The sequence below is a fragment of the Macaca thibetana genome, chromosome X, assembly GCF_024542745.1.
Source record: "Macaca thibetana thibetana isolate TM-01 chromosome X, ASM2454274v1, whole genome shotgun sequence".
Lineage (NCBI taxonomy): Eukaryota > Metazoa > Chordata > Mammalia > Primates > Cercopithecidae > Macaca > Macaca thibetana.
In genome coordinates, this window is record NC_065598.1 from 2,537,670 (window position 1) to 2,562,029 (window position 24,360).

General features: G+C 40.6%; 1 protein-coding gene across 3 annotated transcripts in view; it reads left to right on the plus strand.

Moving 5' to 3' along the window:
• Window positions 1-24,360, plus strand: part of ARSF (arylsulfatase F) — an 80,717-nt gene that overhangs the window by 28,958 nt on the left and 27,399 nt on the right. For 2 of the 3 annotated variants that reach the window (XM_050776648.1, XM_050776649.1), the window contains exons 2-6: window positions 3,979-4,050; window positions 7,866-8,015; window positions 12,711-12,832; window positions 16,211-16,333; window positions 19,747-20,170. In XM_050776648.1, the coding sequence (XP_050632605.1) occupies window positions 3,979-4,050; window positions 7,866-8,015; window positions 12,711-12,832; window positions 16,211-16,333; window positions 19,747-20,170 (891 nt within the window). Of the gene's footprint in view, window positions 1-2,678; window positions 2,946-3,978; window positions 4,051-7,865; window positions 8,016-12,710; window positions 12,833-16,210; window positions 16,334-19,746; window positions 20,171-24,360 lie in introns of those variants that run through there. The other variant, XM_050776651.1, reaches the window with a different exon arrangement.

Here is a 24,360-nt window from a genome sequence, read left to right on the forward strand (position 1 = left end):
ACATCTACAACCATCTGATCTTTGACAAACCTGACAAAAACAAGAAATGGGGAAAGGATTCCCTATTTAATGAACAGTGCTGGGAAAACTGGCTAGTCATGTGTAAAAAGCTGAAACTGGATCCCTTCCTTACACCTTATACAAAAATTAATTCAAGATGGATTAAAGACTTAAATGTTAGACCTAAAACCATAAAAACCGTAGAAGAAAACCTAGGCAATACCATTCAGGACATAGACATGTGCAAGGACTTCATGACTAAAACACCAAAAGCAATGGTAACAAAAGCCAAAATAGACAAATGGGATCTAATTAAACGAAAGAGCTCCTGCACAGCAAAATAAACTACCATCAGAGTGAACAGGCAACCTACAGAATGGGAGGAAATCTTTGCAATCTAACCATCTGACAAAGGGCTAATATCCAGAATCTACAAAGAACTTAAACAAATTTACAAGAAAAAAACAAACAGCCCCATTGAAAAGTGGGCAAAGGATATGCACACACACTTCTCAAAAGAAGACATTTATGCAGCCAATAGACATATGAAAAAATGCTCATCATCACTGGTCATCAGAGAAATGTAAATCAAAACCACAGTGAGATAGCATCTCACGCCAGTTAGAATGGCAATCACTAAAAAGTCAGGAAACAACATGTCCTAGAGGATGTGGAGAAATAGGAACGCTTTTACACTGTTGGTGGGACTGTAAACTAGTTCAACCATTGTGGAAGACAGTGTGGCGATTCCTCAAGGATCTACAGCTATTTGACCCAGCGATCCCATTACTGGGCATATACCCATACCCAAAGCATTATAAATCATGCTACTATAAAGACACATGCACACATATGTTTATTGCAGCACTATTCACAATAGCAAAGACTTGGAACCAACCCAAAAGTCCATCAACGATAGACTGGATTAAGAAAATGTGGCACATATACACCATGGAATACTATGCAGCCATAAAAAAGGATGAGTTCATGTCCTTTGCAGGGACATGGATGAAGTTGGAAACCATCATTCTGAGCAAACTATCACAAGGATAGAAAACAAAATGCCACATGTTCTCACTCATAGGTGGGGATTGAACAATGAGAACACTTGGACACAGGCTGGGGAAAATCACACACTGGGCCTGCCATTGGGTGGGGGGCGGGGAAGGGATAGCACTGGGAGATATACCTAATGTAAATGACGGGCTGATGGATACAGCAGGCCAGCATGGCACATGTATACCTATGTAACGAGCCTGCATGCTGTGCACGTGTACCCTAGAACTTAAAGTATAAAAAAAATAAATTAATAAAATAAAATAAAATCAGGAAGAAAAAAAATAGCCAGACATGGTGGCAGGCACCTGTAATTCCAGCTCCTCAGGAGGCTGAGACAGGAGAATCGTTTAAGACCAGGAGGCAGAGATTTTAGTGAGCTGAGATTGTGCTGCTGCACTCCAGCCTGGGCAAGAGAGTGAGACTATCTCAAAAAAAAAAAAAAAAAAAAAAAAAAGCACAGCCCTTTATATGTAAATTTTCATTCTAGGGAATAAGTTCACATCTTCTTAACATGTGTACTTTTGGTGTTTTCAGACCATTCCAGTTCAAAATTCCTCTCCAGGTACATTTACCTGAAGAAATCGGCATCTCTGGTCTGATGCAAGATCTGGTTTCCAGGCTGGATGCAGTGGCTCACGCCTGTAATCCCAGCACTTTGGGAGGTCAAGATGGGAGGATTGCTTGAGCCCAGGAGTTTGAGACCAGCCTGGGCAACATAGTGAGACTATGTAAAAATATAAAAATTATCCATGGACTGGTGGGTGCCTGTAGTCCCAGCTATTCGGGAGTCTGAGGCAGGAGGATCACTTGAGCCTGGGAAGTTGAGGCGGCAGTGAGCTGTGATCACCATCATTTTACTCCAGCCTGGGTAACAGAGAGAGACCCAGTCTCAAAACAAACAAACAAACACAAAAAACAAAAAAACCCACCCGGTTTCTAGAGTTTATGGAATCATACAATAGCATGTTTAATGGAGTGTTCCATCTCGCAAAATGGTGTTTTGTCGGGAGAGGGTTATGTATGCCCTCTGATATTTTCAACTCTTTATTTAAAATGCTGGGAGAGTTACTCTCTGGCTTTGCATCTGTGTTGTTTAATATAATAGCCATCCATTTGGGGCAGGGTGTGGATGAACAGTACACCTACCATCTTCCAAATTATTTCCCACACTTCACCTTGTTGAATATTATTAAGATATAAAGAGAGGGAAGACCTTCCATTTCCCTCCCACCCACCCACCCACCACTTTTAATTGGGAGCACAGATGTCCCTGAGGCACTGCTATAGACCATGAGGTCACTGCAATGCAAGGGACATCAAACAGGATTGCTCTGGCTCAAAACAACCAGTCTTAATTCTGGTGCGATGAATGGCTTTGGTGGTCATCACATATAAGAACATTCAGCGTTAGCAAGAAAGGCTGTAGGTGTGTCGCTGAATGTGATGTTTTGTTGTCGGTGTGCTGTTGTTTTTCTTTTCTTTTCCTGGATGTGTAGTAGGAGTTGCAAATGTGGGGTGCAGATTGCCTCATTTGCACATAATTAAGATGAACCATCTGGGTGAGCCTAGCATGGACCAGCCCTCCCATGGCAGAGGGAGGTGAGATGGAGCGGCTAACGCTTTGGCAATGATTCAAGGCAGCTGCCAGAAGAGGCCAAGCCTTTGCAGAACAGCCTGTTTGTTCTGTTCCCAGACATTAGAGAGACAAGACGGCTGATAGGTGAGATGGGGGAGGTTTGTTTGGACACATTTTCTCAGCCTTTTTTTGTTTTATAACCTCTCGTTGAAAAGGGCAGAGTCGAAAGATCCTTTGACCTATTGTACTCTGAAACTCAATGGATCAGCTTAGGCATTGAGAAATTGATTCCAAGCCAATTTTAGTGTGGGTAAGTTTCTCTCCTTTCTGTTACTCTCATACCCTTTCTTCTTTCTTCCCTCCCTCCCTTTCCTTCTTTTTCTTTCTTAACCAAGATCGTGTGTGTGAGTGTGCGTGTGTGTGTGTGTGTGTGTATGTAGTGTGTGTAGTATGTGACCAGAGTATCCATGCTTTGGAGCAAAATGAATTTAAGGAGGAATGAGTTTGTATTTTGTCCTTAGTGTTATTTTAAGGTACAAATATGGGTAGTAACTTGCAGACTACAGACGGGCTTTTCTTTCACTGTAATGCATTTGGCTGTCATATCCCTTAGTCCTAAACACCCACCCGCCCGCCCCCGCCACTGCCAATTAAATACAACCATTAGTCATTCAGTGGTTTCTGCATTTGCATTAATGCAGTGAAAAAAGAGGCAGCTCATTTTGATTAATTGCCCCTTTCCTTATTCAGGACACAGAGGCTTTCTGAGTCTAAACTTGTAGGCTTGGCAGGACACTGAGACAATTCTCTTGTGCCAGCGTGTTTCAGGGTAGGTTTTTCCACCGAGACAATTCAGCCAAGAGCCCCGGGACTTGGGGCAGCAGGAGTTGTTTTAAAAATGGGCCAAAAGATGAGCAGAGCACTTGAGGTCAGGAGTTCGAGACCAGCCTGGCCAACACGGTGAAACTCCATCTCTACTAAAAATACAAAAATTAGCTGGGCGTGGTGGTGCACACCTGTAATCCCAGTTACTCAGGAGGCTGAGGCAGGAGAATGGCTTGAACCAGGGAGGCAGAGGTTGCAGTGAGCCAAGATCGTACCACTGCACTCCAGCCTAGGTGACAGGACGAGACGAGACTCCATCTAAAAAAAAAAAAAAAAAAAAAAAGGTCAAAATAATGAACTCATTGAGAGTTCAGGATTCGTGTAGTAGTGACCTCGGAAAATCAATTTTAAAATGTTGGAATTATGGATACGGCTCCCAAGTCTCTAGTGAGAATTTCATGCTGGGAACTAATTTAACTGACACATGAATGATACTTGTTTTTTTTTTTTTTTTTTAGTCTTTTTAATCCTGTCTGTGTCTTCTGCCAAAGACAGCAAGAAGGTTCTCCGAGCTGCACAATGAGGCCCAGGTAGGTAAAGCTGCATAATACATTGTGAGCACATTGAATCTAATGTATAATTCTGTGTATTTGTGAATTCAGCCTTACGGATGGAGGCATTTAATATCATCTGTCTTTTTCTTCTTTTTTCTTTTTCTTTTCTTGTAACCTACTATGAGTCAACATGCTGTCTTTATATGACTGGCCATAAGATGACTAAGTTCATTCTCTCAACTTAGTAAGTGTGTGACTTTTAAAAAAAGGTAGGAGAGAGTTAGGCAATTGATATAAATACAAACTGTAAATTTCCAACAGATATATATGAGTTTATGTTTATTTTTATTTATTTTAGAGACGGGGTTTCACAGGGTTTTGCTGTCACCCAGGGTAGACTACAGTGGTGCAGTCATAGCTCACTGAAACCTTCAACTCCCGGGCTCAAGTGATCCTCCAGACTCAGTCTCCAGAGTAGCTGGGACCTCAGGTGCTTATCGCCATGCCCAGCTAATTTTTTATTTTTATTTTTTGTAGAGACAGGTTATCATTATGTTGCCCAAGTTGGTCTTGAACTCCTGGGCTCAAAGAATCCTCCCGCCTCAGCCTCCCAAAGTGCTGGGATTACAGGTGTGAGTCACCATTGTGCCCAACCGTATATATGATTTTAAAGCATTGTAAAAACAGGGGGTGATAAAACAATTCAACTAACTTTGCACAGATGAAAAGCATTTCTGTAACTTCGGGAATTTGGCCCACAGTCCTGAGCATGTAGCTTTTGCCTGCAAGACATTCTCAATCTTCAAGGAGATGTTCGCATAAAGCAAAAAAAAAAAAAAAAAAAAAAATTGTAAACTTCTGTGGCTATAATTGTTTCAGAGTATTTACAAAGGACTCTGAGAGCCAATAGGGATGAACTCCTGTTTGTATTTTTCCTCTCAGAGGAGATATTTGAAGTGGGTTTTGAAACATTATATAGAGATGAGATAGGGATTGAATCAATAATCCACATGTCCAATGTTCATTACCTGATAACTGAGTAGGGATATGCTGAGAAGAGCGTCATGTGTTTCCTTAAGAAAATATGACCTCAGCTGGGACTGAGCAAAACCATGAAGTGGACTCAAGTGATCCTCAGATTCCACATTTCTTTCTTTTCTTCATTTCAGTTCTTCCCCCAACTTCCACTTTTCCTTTACTTGGTAATTCCTTATTTTATTTACCTATATATTTTTTGCTTGTTTTCTTTTCTCCAACAAAAGCTGCTATCCCCACACTTTTTTTTCTTTTGAGGGTCTCGTTCTGTAGCTCAGGCTAGAGTACAGTGGCACGATCTCACTTCACTGCAGCCTTGAACTCCTGAGCTCAAGCAATCCTCCCACCTCAGCCTCCAGAATAGCTGGGACTATAGGCATGCACCACCACACCCAGCTCATTTTTATATATTTTGTAGGGATGGGGTCTCACTATGTTGCCCAAGCTGGTGACTAACTGATTCTCTTGCCTCAGCCTCCCAAAAAGCTGGGATTACAGGTGTGAGCCACTGCAGCCTGACTTTTTAAAAATTTGGAGTAATGATATTTATGAATATTTTATTTTTATTTTTTGTTTCTTTATTTAAATTCATTTTTCTTTTTTTTCTTTTTTAAATTTCTTTTTCTTTTTTTATTGTCCCTTGAGTCAAAAAAACTGACATATAAACATTGTGTAGATTTACGGTGTACAACTTGATGTTTTGAAATATGCCTGTATTTTGGAATGGCTCAATTATGCTAATACAAGGTACCTCATCCACTTACCTATTTGTGATGAGAATACTTTGAGTAGATTTTATCAGTAATTTTCAACTCTAAAATACATTCTTATTAACTATAGTCAACACAAGTATAATAGATTCTTTGAACTTATTTCTCCTGTTAAATTGAAATTTTTTATCCTTTGACCAACATCTCCCCAAGCCCCCCACTGGTCCCCCAGCTCCTAGGGGGCATCATTCTACCCTTTCCTTCTATGAGATCAACTTTTTGAGATTCCACAGACAAGTGAGATCATGTGGTATTGGTGTTTCTGTGCCAAGCTTATTTTCCTTAGCATAATGACCTCCAGGTTCATCTATGTTGTCATATATGACGGAATTTCATTCTTTTTTTAAGGCTGAATAGTATTCCATGGTGTATGTGCACCGCATTTTCTTTATCCATTCATCCAGTGATGGACACTGAGGTGTTTGGCCATTGTGAAGAGTACTGTAAGGAACACATACACCCACATGCCCTTACATTGGAATAAAAACTAATTTTAGAATTAAGTTAAGGTTAAATCCCTTAACCTTAGAGACTCATTTAAGTCCCTTAAATGAGGTTAAGACCCTGGAAGAGGGAGTTAACCTCAGGAGTCTTATCGTCTCCATCTTCTGCAATGATTTGCCTCTGAGTACATGTTTTCAGACTTCCCTCCTGGAAGGGCATCTACTTTAGCCTTTAAAAAAATTTCAATAGTTTTTGGGGAGCAGGTGATGTTGGATTACATGGATAAGTTATTTAGTGGTGATTTGTGAGATTTTGATGCACCCATCCCCCGAGCAGTGTACACTGTACCCAATGTGTGGTCTTTTATCGCTCACTCCCCTCCCACCCTTTCCCTGAGTCCCCAAAGTCCATTGCATCATTCTTATGTCTTTGTATCCTCATAGCTTAGTTGCCACTTACGAGTGAGAACATACAACATTTAGTTTTCCATTCCTGAGTTACTTTACTTAGAATAATTGTCTCCAACTCCATCTAGGTTGCTGCAAATGATATTATTTTATTCCTTTTTATGGCTGAGTAGTATTCCATGGTGTGTGTGTATGTATATGTATATGAAAATGTGATATGGATAGATATCTATAGATCTATATAGATAAAGAAAATGTGGTATATATAGATATCTATAGATCAAGAGTGTCTCTCTCCAAGCACCAAGTACTGCTGCTGAATGGCAGCAGAAGTGCCCAAAGGAATGCTCTCTTGGCTTCTCACTTTGCATAAAATCTATAGATATGTATCTCTATACATCACATTTTCTTTATCCACTCATTGATTGATGGGTATTTGGGTTGGTTCCACATTTTTGCAACTGCAAATTGTGCTGCTATAAACATGTATGTGCAAGTGTCTTTGTTTTTGTTGTTGTTGTTGTTTTTTGTGGGGTTTTTTTGTTTTTGATTTTTCTTTTTTCTGAGATGGAGCCTCGGTCTGTCACCCAGGCTGGAGTGCAGTGGTGCAACCTTGGCTCACTGAAACCTCCCCCGGCTAATTTTAGTACTTTCAGTAGAGACAGAGTTTCACCATGTTGACCAGGCTGGTCTCAAACTCCTGACCTCAGGTGATCCACCCGCCTCGGCCTCCCAAAGTGCTGAGATTACAGGTGTGAGCCACCACACCCGGCTTCGAGTGTCTTTTATATATAATGCCTTCTTTTCCTCTGGGTAGATACCCAGGAGTGGGATTGCTGGATCAAATGGTAGATCTACTTTTAGTTCTTTAAGGAATCTCCATACTGTTTTCCACAGCGGTAGTACATCCCCATTAGCAGTGTAAAAGGGTTCCCTTTTCACTGCATCCACGTTAACATCTGTTGTTTTAGCCTTAGTTTATGCAAAGTGAGAAGGCAAGAGAGCATTCCTTTGGGCACTTCTGCTACCATTCAGCAGCAGTGCTTGGTGCTTGGAGAGAGACACTCTTGAGCTTAGGTAGACGTCTGGGAGATCCACGTGATCTCCAAAGACCCCTGTTGTGTTGTGTTGGGAGGTGGATCCTGAATCCACCCAGAGAAGCCTGATACCAATAAAATCCCCGCTTGCTTTCCAGGAGCCCCTTGGTCTTCATGTCTTTGGTGTGCACATTCTTGAACACGTGCCAGGCACACAGGGTGCATGACGACAAGCCTAATATTGTCCTGATCATGGTTGATGACCTGGGTATTGGAGATCTGGGCTGCTATGGCAATGACACCATCAGGTAAGGCGGTTTCATGGCGAGTCATACATTCATCAGTCATTCAGGTTCCGCAGGCTGATAAATTATATGACTGCATCTATATGCAAAACCAAATTTGATAGTTTTAAATTATTTAGATTATTTAATAGTTTTACAATTACATTTTTAATACTTTTAATTTGAATCTCATTCAGTTTTTAAACTTAAGAAATAATAATTGTCCATCTTCACGGGGTACACAGTGAGATTGGGATACATACAATGTATAGTGATCAGATCAGGGTAATCAGCTCATCCAGCGCCTCTAGCATTAACCAGGATAGTCATAGTAAAAGCATGGCTGTCCGGACCCGAGTCCTGGCTCTGCATTTACTAGCTCTGAAGTCTTGGAGAAGTCGCTGAACCTCTCTGTGTCTTAGTTTTCTTATTTGTCTAATGCAGAGAAGACTTTATACCCCTGAGTTTATATGTGTGAAGAACTTAGAATAGTACCTAACACACAACTACCCTCTATCATGCAGTCTATTATGAAGCATGATGATTGTATATACATGTACATTGTAGACATAAACACATAAATATAATTATAAATATATGTGATATATTTCATATATGAATATATTCTATAACATAAAATATATATCATACATTTATTATATTATATATCAATCTTTTATGAATATATGAATGTATATTCAATATATAAACATTTATGAATAGATTTATAATATATGAGTATATAATATATTACAAATATATATGAATATGTTATTCATATATACATGAATAGATACATATTTGTATGTTTATGAATATATATTCATTTTCATACAAATGTATTTAAATAAATTTATACACATTTATATATAAATATATTTAAGTAAATATAAACACATATTTGTATATTTTATAGAAGTATATTTAAATAAATATGTGTAAAATATTTATATAAAATAATAAATATTTATATATTTATAAATTTATGTAAATATTTATATAAAACAAATATATATTCATACATATTCATAATATATAAAAGTATATATTATTAATATATAAATAATATATAGTATATATTATTAATATATAAATAATATATAGTATATATTATTAATATATAAATAATATATAGTATATATTATTAATATATATAAATAATATATAGTATATATTAATATATATAAATAATATATAGTATATATTATTAATATATATAAATAATATATAGTATATATTGTAAATATATTAATAATATATAGTATATATTGTAAATATATATTAATATATAAAAATATTATTATAAATATATATTCATATTCATAATATATAAATATATTCATAACCTTATACATATTTATGAATTCATCTGTGTTGTTGAAAATTATGGGATTTCCTTCTTCATAAGTTCATAAATTTATACATTTATGAATATATATTTATATATTCAATTACATATATTCATAAATATATAAATGTGAATATGTCTATTCAGTAGAATTCATTCTGTTTTCCTAATTTGGGGAGCCAACAGATTCTTTAAGGTGATGAGCTTGTATTTTTAACAATGGGCATTCTGAAAGAAGAAAAACAGATATGAAACAAACTCAGAGCTTTGTGGTGGATTATAGAAGCCATCTGTATTAGCCGTTCTTATACTGAGCTTAGGAGTACATCATTATAAGACATACATCATACACTTTTAAGATCATTGCATTGTGTGACTAATAGATGCTGAAGGTAGTCATCACAGTTTTCGACAACAGAGCTAAGAGTCATGAAAAAGTAGTCGCCAAAAATCAACCATTACTTATGAGAAAAGAAGGGAGGACTCACCCAAAAGCACAGAAACATGGTGTCCATAAATAGCAGATATTTACAGAGAGTATGTTAGCGTGGGGTATCGGTGTTTTGCTGAAAATACTAGCAATTTGAGAAGTGAGATTATAATGCGAAATCTAAAACCAGGCACATGTGCTCCAGGAATGCAGTTTACAATTTTTTTCTTTGCAAAATAAATAATGTTTTAAAAGTTGGTAGGTGGGCCGGGCGCGGTGGCTCACGCCTGTAATCCCAGCACTTTGGGAGGCCGAGATGGGTGGATCACGAGGTCAGGAGATCGAGACCATCCTGGCTAACACGGTGAAACCCCGTCTCTACTAAAAAAAACCCAAAAACCTAGCCGGGCGAGGTGGCGGGCACCTGTAGTCCCAGCTACTCGGGAGGCTGAGGCAGGAGAATGGCATGAACTGGGGAGGCGGAGCTTGCAGTGAGCTGAGATCCGGCCACTGCACTCCAGCCCGGGCGACAGAGCGAGACTCCGTCTCAAAAAAAAAAAAAAAAAAAAAAAAAAAAAAAAAAGTCGGTAGGTGACTTCCATATCTGAAAAAAAAGTTAGATACGCACCTTGGTAAAGCTGGAAATTCTTCTTGCACCAGTTACCTGTCATAATTTCTCTCATGAATAAATGCAGAACTCATTATATTTTCTTTTCATCCAAGAGGAGACTGACTCTTTTTTCAGAAGTCTCTCCGGCCTCCAGAAGTCTCTTGTGAAATTATTTTGTAATTGACAAATTACAGTTGTGTGTATTTCTGGTGTACATCATGATGTTTCGATCCATGGATCCATTGTGGAATAGCTAAATCAAGCTAATTAACATGCACAACCACACATACTTATGATTTATATGTGGTGAGAATGGTTAAAATTATGGCATTTCAAGAATAGAATACATTCTTATTAACTATAGTCACCACAATCTGCAAACAGATCTCTTAAATTTATTCCTCTATGTGAGGAATAAATCAAATAGAGGATTCATTCATGTTTGGCTCCGTGAAACACTGTGTCCTTTAACCTACCTGTTCTCGACCCTCACCCCAGCCCGATACCCTCCATTCTACTGTCTACTTCTGAGTTTGCTATTTTAGATTCCACACATAAGTGAGATCATGCGATGTTTGTCTCTCTGTGCTTGGCTTTATTCATTTAATCTAATACCCTTCCAGTTCATCTGTGTTGTCAAAAATGATGGGATTTCCTTCTTTTGGTTATTTAATCATATGACAGTTTTGCAACCTACATAGACTGCAGGGAAATGTATCTATCAAACCGGTGGGTGGGTGGTCTGTAAGTAGTCAGGCATAAGTAAGGTCTGTAAGCAATTAGCCTCGATGATTCAGACCCCATCCCTTAAGCATTTTATTTTGTAAGGCTGTAGTACAGCGAATGGACACCATATAGCGGCACCCAGGTATACGATCCCCGCAGAACAACAGCTGCCTGGAATCTCAGTTATACTTCACCTTGACACGGGCAAAAAAGAAAAATGAACTCCGTGTGCAGTTACCTCTGGGCACCTGGAAATCATAACAAACAGAGATGTTGTTTATCTTCAGATCTCCCCGTCTGTCTCTCTGTCTCTCTCTCTCTCTCTCTCCTCTTTCTGTTTCTCCATCTCTTTCTATGCCTGTCTGTGTCACCCCTCTCTGTCTGCTTGTCTCTCTTTCTCTCTCTCTCTGATTGTCTCTGTCTCCCTCTCTCCTTGTCTCTCTCATTCTATCCATTTCTTCCTATCTCTTTCTGTCTCTCTCCCTCTCTCTGTCCTTCTGTTTCCATCTCTTTCTGTCTCTCCATCTCTTTCTATGTCTGTCTCTGTCTCCCCCCTTTCTCTGTCTGCTTGTATCTCTTTCTATGTCTCCCTCTGATTGTCTGTCTCTGTCTCCATCTCTCTCTATCTCATTCTATCCATTTCTTTCTCTCTGTCTTTCCTTCTCTCTCCCTCTCTCTGTCTCTTTCCATCTCTCTCTGTCTCTCTCTTTCTCTCTATCTTCTTCTCTCTTTCCGTTTCTCTGTCTCCCCCCTTTCTCTGTCTGCTTGTCTGTCTTTCTATGTCTCCCTCTGATTGTCTGTCTCTGTCTCCATCTCTCTGTGTCTATCTCATCCTGTCCATTTCTTTCTCTCTTTCTGTCTTTCCTTCTCTCTCCCTCTCTCTGTCTTTCCATCACTCTCTGTCTCTCTCTTTCTCTCTATCTTCTTCTCTCTTTCCATTTCTCTTTCTGTATCTCTCTGTCTCTTTCTCTCTCTTCATATCTCTCTTTATGTTCGTCTCTCTCTGTCTTTCTATCTCCCTCCGTCTGTCTGTCTCTTTTTCCACCTCTCTTTCTGTTTCTCTCTGTCTCCCTCCCTCTGTTTATCTTTCTTTCCATTTCTTTCTGTCTCTCTCTCTGTCTCTCTCTTAAACTCTGTATGTCTCTTTCCATCTCTCTCTTTCTATTTCTCTCTCTTTCTCTCTCATCTTCTCTCTGTTTGTCCCTCTCTGTCTTTCTCTGTCTCCCTCTTTCTGTCTCTCTCTTTCTCCCTCTTTCTGTCTGTCTCTTTCTCTCTCCCTCTGTCTGTCTCTCTCTTTCCATCTCTTTCTGTTTCTCTCTGTGTGTCTTACCCTTTGTCTCTTTCTCTCTCTCTCTTTTCATCTCTCTCTTTCATCTGCCTCTTTCTGTCCTTCTCTGTTGCTCTCTTTCTCATCTCTCTCTCTCTTATCCTTTCTTTCTGTCTCTCTCTGCCTCGCTTTCTGGGTGTCTCCCTCTCTCCCTGTCTGTTTCTCCTCTCTCTTTCCACCTGTGCCTTTCTGTTTGTCTTTCTCTCACTCTTCTTCTCTGCTTCCCCTGCCCCCCACCTTTTCCTTCTCTCCAATACACCTTGCCTCTCCTGCTTCAGGACGCCTCACATCGACCGCCTTGCCAGGGAAGGCGTGCGACTGACTCAACACATCTCGGCCGCCTCCCTCTGCAGCCCAAGCCGGTCCGCGTTCTTGACGGGAAGATACCCCATCCGATCAGGTGTGCAAACTGGCGGGCTCTGCTGGACTCTGCCCTCATGTTAGGATGAGAGGAAATAAAAATGTGGCTTGGCTACGTTAACAAGTAAAAAAGGGCTGGGCATGATGGCTCATGCCTGTAATCCCAGAACTCGGGAGGCCAAGGTGGGAGGATTGCTTGAGCCCAGGAGTTTCAAACTAGCCTGGGAAACAGAGCAAGACCCCATCTCCACAAAAAAATGTTTTAATAAGTTGAGCATGGTGGTATGCGCCTGTGGTCCCAGCTACTTGGGAGGCTGAAGTGGGAGGATCGCTTGAGCCCAGAAGGTTGAGGCTGCAGTGAGTGTGATCACAGCATTGCACTCTAGCCTTGTTGATAGAGCATGTCTTAGAAAGAAAAAAAAAAAAAAAAAAAGATACAAAGGAAAGAAAAGAAAAAGCACACATGTGCATAGATGCACTGGCATACACAGCTACCACCGCCCACCCCAGAATCACTGCACTTCTAAGAGATGCAAGATCGCCCTGTGTGACTGAGTGTCTTTTGATGCAATGACAGCTTTTTACCTGAATTCCAAGCCATAAGGTGTACGTTTGAGTTTCCCGGGTCAACAAAGACAAACTCTCTTGGAATGAAATAATTAATACCACATGTGTTTACACATTCAGTCTGTCACCAAAAAATATATTTTTTTTCTTTCAAACCACAAAGTCATGGCTGGGCACGGTGGCTCACGCCCGTAATCCCAGCACTTTGGGAGGGTGGATCACTTGAGGTCAGGAGTTTGAGCCCAGCCTGGCCAACATGGTGAAACCTCGTCTCTACTAAAAATACAAAAATTAGCCAGGTGTGGTGGCGGGCACCTGTAGTCCCAGCTACTCAGGAGGCTGAGGCAGGAGAATCGCTTGAACCCGGGAGGCAGAGGTTGCAGTGACCCGAGATTGTGCCACCGCATTCCAGCCTGAGTGACAGAGTGAGACTCCGTCTCAAAACAAACAAACAGCAACAACCAAAAACCCACAAAGTCATAAACCAAGAAATAGCTATCTGATTTTTGGACAACTTTCATCACAACATTTTACCCATGGAGACAGTAGTATTATCCCTTTGCTCAATTTATATCAACTTTATTTTATTTATTATTATTATTATTATTATTATTATTGAAGTGGAGTCTCGTTCTGTTACCCAGGCTGGAGTGCGGTGGTGCAATCTCGGCTCACTGCAACCTCTGCCTCCTGAGTTCAAGCGATTCTCCTGCCTCAGCCTTCTGAGTAGCTGGGATTACAGGCACGTGGCACGAGGCCCGTCTAATTTTTGTATTTTTAGTAGAGATGGGGTTTTGCCATATTGGCCAGGCTGGTCTCGAACTCCTGACCTTAGTTGATCCACCCACCTCGGCCTCCCAGAGTACTGGGATTACAGATGTGAGCCACCACGCCTGGCCATATATCAATTTTAGATAAAACAAAAATGAAACGAGAAGAAGGAAATTATCCTAATCTCTAATTGTCATGTTCTCGTTACTTTTTAATTTATTACTATTATTTTGAGACAGGGTCTTGCTCTGTTGCCCAGGATGGAGTGCAGTGGTATAATCATGGCTCACTGCAACCTCAACCTTCCAGGCTCAGGTGATCCTCCCACCTCAGCTTCCTAAGTAACTGGGACCACAAGTGTGCACCACTATGCCTGGCTAATCTTTAAATTACTTAGGGTCTTGCTGTGTTCCCCAGGCTGGTCTTGAACTCCTGAACTCAAGCCATCCTCCCTCTTTGGCCTTCAAAAGTCCTGGGATTACAGACATGAGCAACTGCACCCAACCTGGTGACTTTTTTTGTTTGTTTTGTTTTTTACTTTTGAGATAGGGTCTCCCTTTGTTGCCCAGGCTGAAGTGCAGTGTCACAATCTCAGTTCATTGCAGCCTCAAACTCCCGGGCTCAAGCGATTCTCCCTCCTCAGCCTCCTGAGTGGCTGAGCTTGCAGACACCCACCAGCATGCCCGGCTAATTTTTGTATTTTTGATAGAGATGCGTCTCACCATGTTAACCAGGCTGGTCTTGAATTCCTGCACTCAAGTGATCCGCCCACCTCAGCCTCCCAAAGTGCTGGGATTTTAGGCACGAGCCACCGCGCCTGGCCAAAATTAGCTGTTTTAAAGTGTGCAATTCGGTAGCTTGTAGCTCTTTTCCAATACTGTACAACCATCACCTCTATCAAATTCTAGAACATTTCCATCACCCACAAAGGAGATCTTGTCACCATGAAGCAATCACTCCCCATTCTCCCTTCTCCCAGCCCCTGGTTACCAAAAATCCACTTTCCATCTCTACGAACATGTCTGTCCTGGACATTTCACATAAAAGGAATCATACAGTATGTGACAGTCTGTGACTGGCTTCTGTCACTGAGCATAATGTCTTATGGTAGCCTGGGCCAGAGCTTTATTTTTATTTTGCATACTATTCCCTCGCATGGGTTCACTACAGTTTCTCCATCCATTCATCAATTGATGGACAACAAGATGTTTCTACCCTTTAGTGATTGTGAGGAATATAGCTATGAACATACATGTGCAAGTTTTTCTTTGAATACCAGTTTTCAATCCTTTTGAGTTCCTCAGGAACCTCAATTCTTTTGATATTCCCCAAGAGTGAAATTGTTGGGTTGCATGGTTCTATTTTTTTTTTTTTTTGAGAGGGAGTTTCACTCTTGTTGCCCAGTCTGGAGAGCAGTGGCACAATCTTGGCTCACTGCAACCTCTGGCCCTGGGTTCAAGAGATTCTCCTGCCTCAGCCTCCCAAGTAGCTGGGATTACAGGCATGTACCACCATGCCCAGCTAATCTTGTATTTTTAGTACAGACTGGGTTTCACCATATGGTCAGGCTGGTCTCAAACTCCTGACCTCAGGTAATCCTCCTGCCTCGGCTTTCCATAGTGCTGGGATTACAGGTGTGAGTCACCACATCCAATCATATGGTTCTATTTTTAAAGGTGAGGGAAGTGGGCTGGGGCACAGTGGCTCACACCTGTAATCTCAGCACCTTGGGAAGCTGAGGAGGGCAGATCAGTTGAGGTCAGGAATTCTGGAGGCTGGCCAAGATCAAGGCATGCCAGCTTCAGTGTCTGCTGGGGACCTGCTTCCTGGTTCATAGACAGTGCCCTCTTGCTGTGTCCTCACATGGTGGAAGGGATGAGGGAGCTCTCTGGGGTCCCTTTTGTAAGGATACTGATTCATTCTTGAGGCTCCATCCTCCTGACTTCATCCCCTCCTAAAAGCCCTACCTCCTAAACATTACCTTGCAGGTGAGGGTTTCAATGTGCAAATTTTGGAGTGACAAAAATATTCCCTCCATAGCAACACCTACTCATTGTACTTTTTTCCACGCTACTTCTAGGTATGGTTTCTAGTGGTAATAGACGTGTCGTCCATAATCTTGCAGTTCCCGCAGGCCTCCCTCTTAATGAGACAACATTTGCAGCCTTGCTAAAGAAGCAAGGATACAGCACGGGGCTTATAGGTAAGACACAAGGATTGGTGTTAGTCATTGATCATAAGGTAATAATGTCCTTTGTTCTACCCTTGATTTATGACTTTCTCGGAAACACTTTATTTTACAATGTCTTATGTAAAGGCTCAGTGGACCATTCTTACAATCCCAGCACTTTGGGAGGCCAAGGTGGGAGGATCACTGAAAGCCAGGAGTTTCAGACCAGCCTGGGCAACATAGAAAGACCTTGTCTCTAAAAATATAAAATTAGCTGGGCATGGCGTCATGTGCCTATGGTCCCAGCTACTCTGGAGGCTGAGGTGGGAGGATTGCTTGTGCCAGGAGTTCTTTTATTATTATTATTATTTTTAAGACAGACTCTTGCTGTGTCGCTCAGGCTGGAGCGCAGTGGCACGATCTCAGCTCACTGCAAGCTCCACCTCCTGGGTTCAAGGGATTCTCATGCCTCAGCCTCCCGAGTAGCTGGGACTACAGGCGCGTGCCACCACGACTGGCTAATTTTTGTATTTTTTGTAGAGATGAGGTTTCATCATGCTGGCCAGGCTGGTCTTGAACTCCTGGCCTCCAGTGATCTGCCTGCCTTGGCCTCCCAAAGTGCTGGGATTATAGGTGTGAGCCACCACACCCAGTCTGATTCTTCACACAGCTCAGTGATAGGAGATGTTTTAAAATGAACATATTACAAGAACATAAAATTTTTCTGGCTCTGCCTGCCCGCATAGTCTCTCACCGTGTATCCTGTCACCTGCCTCTTCATTTCACTAAGACTGGACCACACAGGTTTTCTTCCCACTGCTAGGGATGATAGAAGTCTTCAGCCACCCAGTAGTTGTAACTCCAGCTACCATTCCTGTTTGGGAAGCCTGGGTTTCAGCTGGCGTGAGAATCACGTGCTATTTTAAATCCCTTCAATTTTTGTAACACATCTGCTGTTGATAAGAGAAGGCAATCTCTGTGGGGTTGCAGGACAGGAAGCCTAAGCCAGTAGCATTGCCTCTTCTCTACCTACTCCCATAGACACTCAGAGGTTGATGGAAGCACAGGCATTCTTGATTGGGCCCTCACCACATACAGGAAACTGTTAATATTCCTAGTAGATACACATTATCACAGCCTCTGGGGGTTTGCTGGGCATCCACATGCTAGCAGGACTCACATGCACCCTTTGGTGATCATTCAAGGTGTGGTACATTTTACTGAATAAGTCCCTTACTTCAATCAGTTTTAATGAGAGCTCCTAGGATTTCCAGCCAGCCAGCTATTCATCCATCCATGCTGGGTCCATCCTCCATGATTTATCTATAGCTACCATTGGTCATCTCTCTCTGTTTCTCCATCCATCTATCAATCCATATATCTCTATGCATCTATCTGTCCATCCATCTACCTGTCTATCTACCTCTTTGTCTGTCTATTGATCAATCCATCATCTATCATTTATCTATCATCTATATATCTATCTACCCATCATCTATCTATTTATCATCTATAATCTATTCATCCACCCATTCATCTATCATGTATCTGTCTATCCATCTATCATCTGTATCTATCTATTTATCTAGCCATCCATTCACCTATCTATTTAGACATCTCTCTATCCATCTACCCATCCACCCTTATATCTCTATCCCTGTCTGTTTATCTATCTATCTATCTATCTATCTATCTATCTATCTATCTATCTATCTATCTATCTATCTACCTATCATCTATTCATTCATCTATCCATCCTATCTATCTATCTATCTATCTATCTATCTATCTATCTATCTATCTGTCTGTCTCTGTCTGTCTATCTATCTATCTATCTATCTATCTATCTATCTATCTATCTATCTGTCTGTCTATCTATCTATCCATCTGTCTATCCGCCCATATATATCCATCCACCTATCTATCTACTCACCTACTCAGCCACCCACCTATCTATCCATCCATCCACCTACACATACATACATGCCCCATCTATCCATCCATCATTTATTTGTATCTATCATATTTATCACATCTATCTCTCTATTGATATATACATACACATGTGTATACATAGATGTACACTCCATAATTTATTTTCATCTATCATATCCCATCTGTCTATTCATCCACCCACAACACAGATCTATTTATGCATCTATCTAATTACCCAGTCATCTATCGATCCATCCATCCACCTACACACACATCTATACATGCTCCATCTATCCTCCATCACTTATTTGAATCTGTCCTCTCCTCTCCTCTCTTCTATCTATCTATCTATCTATCTATCTATCTATCTATCTAACCACTCACTCTATCTCTATCATCTATCTGCCTATCTTTCTGTCTACATATTAGCTATCATCTATCTTTCTATCTATCATCCCTATTTATTTAGCTAGCTATATCTACATATACATCTATTCATCTATCTATCTTCCTATCTTTCTGTCTATGTATTATCTATTTATCTATCTACCTACCTATCATCTGTATCCATCTAGCTATATCTATGTATACATCTATTCTTCCATCATCTGCAACCTGCCTTGTCTCTGTGATGTATCTATTCTTCCATCGTCTGTAACCTGCCTTGTCTCTGTGATGTATCTATTCTTCCATCATCTGCAACCTGCCTTGTCTCTGTGATGTATCTATTCTTCCATCGTCTGTAACCTGCCTTGTCTCTGTGATGTATCTATTCTTCCATCATCTGTAACCTGCCTTGTCTCTGTGATGTATCTATTCTTCCATCGTCTGTAACCTGCCTTGTCTCTGTGATGTATCTATTCTTCCATCATCTGCAACCTGCCTTGTCTCTGTGATGTATCTATTCTTCCATCATCTGCAACCTGCCTTGTCTCTGTGATGTATCTATTCTTCCATCATCTGCAACCTGCCTTGTCTCTGTGATGTATCTATTCTTCCATCGTCTGCAACCTGCCTTGCCTCTGTGATGTATCTATTCTTCCATCGTCTGTAACCTGCCTTGTCTCTGTGATGTATCTATTCTTCCATCATCTGTAACCTGCCTTGTCTCTGTGATGTATCTATTCTTCCATCATCTGCAACCTGCCTTGCCTCTGTGATGTATCTATCTTTGTGGCTATGACTTTGTCGTCTCAGTGAATGAGAAAATTTGTAGTTCCCATCCTTGAAAGAAACTCACAATTCTACTTTTCTCCCTTATTTTTTATCCTGTCCTGTTGCTCACAACCAGATCTGAATACAAACTTTCTCTGTAAACTAAAGAACAACAACAACAACAACAATGTGGCTAAGTGGAACTCGGATTTTTTAAACCAAGGAAAATATCTCTGCTACTTTATTTTTGTGCATTAGCTGATTGTTTGATGTGAAGAATGCTCACATGTTCTTTGTAATGTGCTGGCATATGTTGACATATTGATGTGTAGATGTGTTTGTGTGTTTGGTTTTAGGCAAATGGCACCAAGGCTTGAACTGCGACTCCCGAAGTGACCACTGCCACCATCCATATAATTATGGGTTTGACTACTACTATGGCATGCCGTTCACTCTCGTTGACAGCTGCTGGCCGGACCCCTCTCGTAACACGGAGTTAACCTTTGAGAGTCAACTCTGGCTCTGCGTGCAGCTGGTTGCCATTGCTGTCCTCACCCTAACCTTTGGAAAGCTGAGTGGCTGGGTCTCCGTTCCCTTGCTCTTAATCTTCTCCATGATTCTGTTTATTTTCCTCTTGGGTTATGCTTGGTTCTCCAGCTACACGTCCCCTTTATACTGGGACTGCCTCCTCATGCGGGGGCACGAGATTACGGAGCAGCCCATGAAGGCCGAACGAGCTGGATCCATTATGGTAAAGGAGGCGATTTCCTTTTTAGAAAGGTAAGCGTACTAATTAAAAATTCATGTAATAATCATAATTATCTCTTTTTTAAAAGGACCTAGATAGATTTGCAGGGTGATTGTAGTTTTTAATAATCTATTGTACACATCTAAATAGCTAAAAGAGAATAAGCCAAATGACTCTAGAATAAAGAAAAGACAAATATTTAAGGTGATGGACACCCCAATTAACACTGATTTAAAACAATAAATCATTTGTAATAATTCTTTACAAATTATATGAATGTATTAAATTGTAATGTGTACCCTTAAACTATGCACATCTACAATGCATTAATAAAAATAATAGGGGATGATGGTATTAAAAATATTGAGTTAGGAAATGGAATATTGCTAAATGGTGTAATAGGGTTAGATAAAAATATGAAGTGTATTGAAGACCAGTTGGACTCATCAGTTTGTACCTAAAGAGGTGGTACCTTGTTTGGGCTCCTGTTATTAAAATCATGGTCTCTCTATTGGCTCTGAAATTTATATGTGGTCAGACCATGGAGGCAGACTCTAGTAACTCAAACTCACAAATTGTTTACGTTAATTTACAATGCATCTTGTCATCATGTTAATTTACAACAGGAAATATATACATACACTATATATGTATACATGCACTTACAATATGTATGTATATATGTATACATGCACTTACAATATGTATGTATATATGTATACATGCACTTACAATATGTATGTATATATGTATACATGCACTTACAATATGTATGTATATATGTATACATGCACATACAATATGTATGTATATATGTATACATGCACATACAATATGTATGTATATATGTATACATATGCTATCATGTATATATATAATATATTTTATAATATTTTTTGTCTGGTTCCCTGATACATATAGATATAGATGGATATAGATATAGATAAATATATATATACATATCAGGGAATCAGATGAAAAAAGTAAGTTGTCCATTGCATTATGTCCCTATTGTTAAAAAACAAAAAAACCTACTTGGGAAAAATAAAATTGGAAGGCTTCTCTTTGAGCATGTGATATGGAAGGGCTATTTCATGAATTGGATGAGGTAAATGGTCAAAGGTGATTGTTATAAAAACTTTATGCATCCCAGAACACAATGGCTGGAAATTTTCAAGGGTATCTATCTTCTTGTTGTTGGACCTTCTTTCTTTAAAAAAAAGTCTGTGAGCACATTTTTCATTTGCTTTTTCCATATTGATTGAGGTTTAATCTTTACCAATAGCCATTCTAGGATCTAGATTCTCAGGATGTAAGGTGTCTTGTGTACTCTGGTACATAGCTTTGTCCTTACTCTGTAGCCCAAGTGAAGGTGATAAATATGTAGTCTGGGGCTGGGCATGATGGCTCATGCCTGTAATCCCAGCACTCTGGGAGGCCAAGGCAGGTGGATCATCTGAGACCAGCCTGACCAACATGGTGAAACACCATCTCTACTAAAAATACAAAAATTAGCTGGGAGGCTGAGGCAGGAGAATCACTTGAACCCAGGAGGCGGAGGTTGCAGTGAGCTGAGATCATGCCATTGCACCCCAGCCTGGGCAACAGAGGGAGAGTCTGTCTTAAAAAAAATGTTATCTGGGAGTAATGAAGCCGTATTTGCTCTGTAGATGGAACTGAATGCTTGGTGTCACTTAGAGCAAATCCTTCTGTTCCCTGGTACCTTTCCAAATGTGCAGAGTTCTATGAATTTTTACAGAAAGAGCATCAATATGAGCAAATTAGCACCAACCACTCTGAGAGTATAAGATAAGCAATCCCATTCTCTTCTGTCTGCCAGTTCGAGTCTTCAAACATTCCCACACAGTTCTCCTTAGGACTTTACATTAGTACTTGAAGAACAGATCCTATTGTTGAGATGTACATTGTTCACCAAAACCTCTGTCGAGTTTCAAAAGTTACATATGATCCACAATAACACAATATTGAATGGAAAAAACAATGGTGAAGAGGAAATATAAAGATTTGGACGTTGTGACAATAAGCTAATGGCTTAGGTTCATGAATGCTAGAAACTATTTTTATCTGGATTCTCAGTGTATGAATCTCCTACAGTTGCTATAACAAATGGCTATAGGGCTGAGTACAGTGGCTAGTGCCTGTAATTCCAGCACTTCGGGAGGCTAAGGTAAGTGGATCACTTAAGTTCTGGAGCTTGAGACCAGCCAAGGCAACATATGGAGACCATATCTCTACAAAAAACACAAAAAATTAGCTGGATATGATGGCATGCATCTGTAGTCACAGATACTCAGGAGACTGAGGTGGGAGGATTAGTTGAGCCTGGGAGGTTGAGGCTGCAGTGAGCCATGATTGCACCACTGCACTCCAGTCTGGGCAACGGAGTGAGGGCCCTGTCTCGAAAAATAAAAAAAATTACCACAAATATAGTGGCCTAATGCAACACAAATTTATTATCCTGCTGTTCTTGAGGTCAGAAATCCAAAATTAACCTTGTGGGCTAAAATCAGATGTTGGTGGGGCTAGTTACTTCTAGGGGGTCTAGGGGAGAATCTGTTTTCTCTTTTTTCTAGTTTCTTGAAGCTGCCTGCATTCCTTAGCTTGTAGGGTTTTGTTTTCTGACTCAGACACTCTGTGTCTCTTTTACAAAAGGACATTTCTGATTCCACTGGACCCACCCAGATAACCCAGGATAATCACTTCATCTTACGATCCTTAATTCATTCCATCTGCAAAGACCTTTTACCATGTAAAATCACATATTCACAGGTTTTGAGAATTAGGATGTGGATATCTTTGGAATGGGGCATTATTCAGCTGATCACTTTGACCATGACTCTTTATTTTGGCAGCTTAGTTTGGGGTGAAAACTATTTAATTTTAAATCTTTAATGTTCAGAGCTGTACTTCCTCTGTAGGCTTTAGGGGAGGATTCTTCCTGCCCTTCCCCACTCCTGGTGGCTTCAGGCATCCCTGGGCTTGTGGCCGCATCACCCCAGTCTCTGCTTCATCTGCATATGGTCTTCCCCTCTGTATTTGTGTCTCATCTTCTGTCTCTTATAATGACAATGGTCATTGGATTTAGTGCCCATCCTAATTCCGGGATGAGCTCATCTTCAGATCCTTAACTAATTACCTCTGCAAAGGTCTTGATATCCAAATAAAGTCTCATTCCAGGTTCTGGGCTTTAAAATATATGGATGTATATATTTCTGGGGGCTGCTATTCAATCTACTACAATTGTATTCGGTTTCTTCTGGAGGCTCTAGGGGAGGATCCCTTCTGCCTCCTCTAGCTCCTGGTGGCTCCAGATGCCCCTTGGCTGGTGGTCACATTACTCCATTTCCACATGGACTTTTCTTCTGTGCTTGTGTCTCCTCTTCTCCTATAGGGACAGCGTTATTGGACTTGGGACTCATCCTAATCCAGAATGATCACATCTTAACTAATTAAATATCTAGAGGCCCCATTTCCAAATAAGGTCCCATTCTGAGGTTTGAAGTGAACATGAATTTTGAGGGGTCACTGTTCAAGACACCATGACATAAGTCTTGTTTTTAAAATTCATTTATTTTTATTTATTTATATTTTGATATCTCATCAGAGCAGAAATTTCCCAATGAATGGCATTTGTGCTTTGTGCTTCCCTGGGTAGCTGAGGACTTATCATTCAGGCAGGTGGATTATCAAAGTTAAAAGTGGGTCAGCCTAATTCCGTGTATCCTCATGTGAGAAACTACAGGGTGCAAATGGCTTGCCAAGGCATTCCTGTTTGTACTGGCTTATGGCTTGTGAAACTCTTGATCTTGGTAAGAAATGACTTCCATACCACCATCTCTTGATGTGTCTCAGGGTGTGACTCTAGTTTGAGGCTTCATGAGCAGTGAGAACATCCCCCAAACAGAGCTGGATTTGACTTTTCACACTCTCATGATATGGGAGATCTGTGTTGGCTTGCAGTATGTTCTACAGTTGTCCTGGCATCTGAGAATCAAAGGAACTGTGATGGTGTCACAGGACTACCAGGTTCATATGCCTGCCACACAGTAACATACCAATACACTGAGGCAGCAGGGTTTACGGTAGAGAAAGGTTTAATAATTGCAGGGCAATTAGTGCAAACATGAGAGGAGACCTCAAATCCATCTCTCTCTCTCTCTCTCTCTCTCTCTCTCTCTCTCCTTCCTTCCTTCCTTCCTTC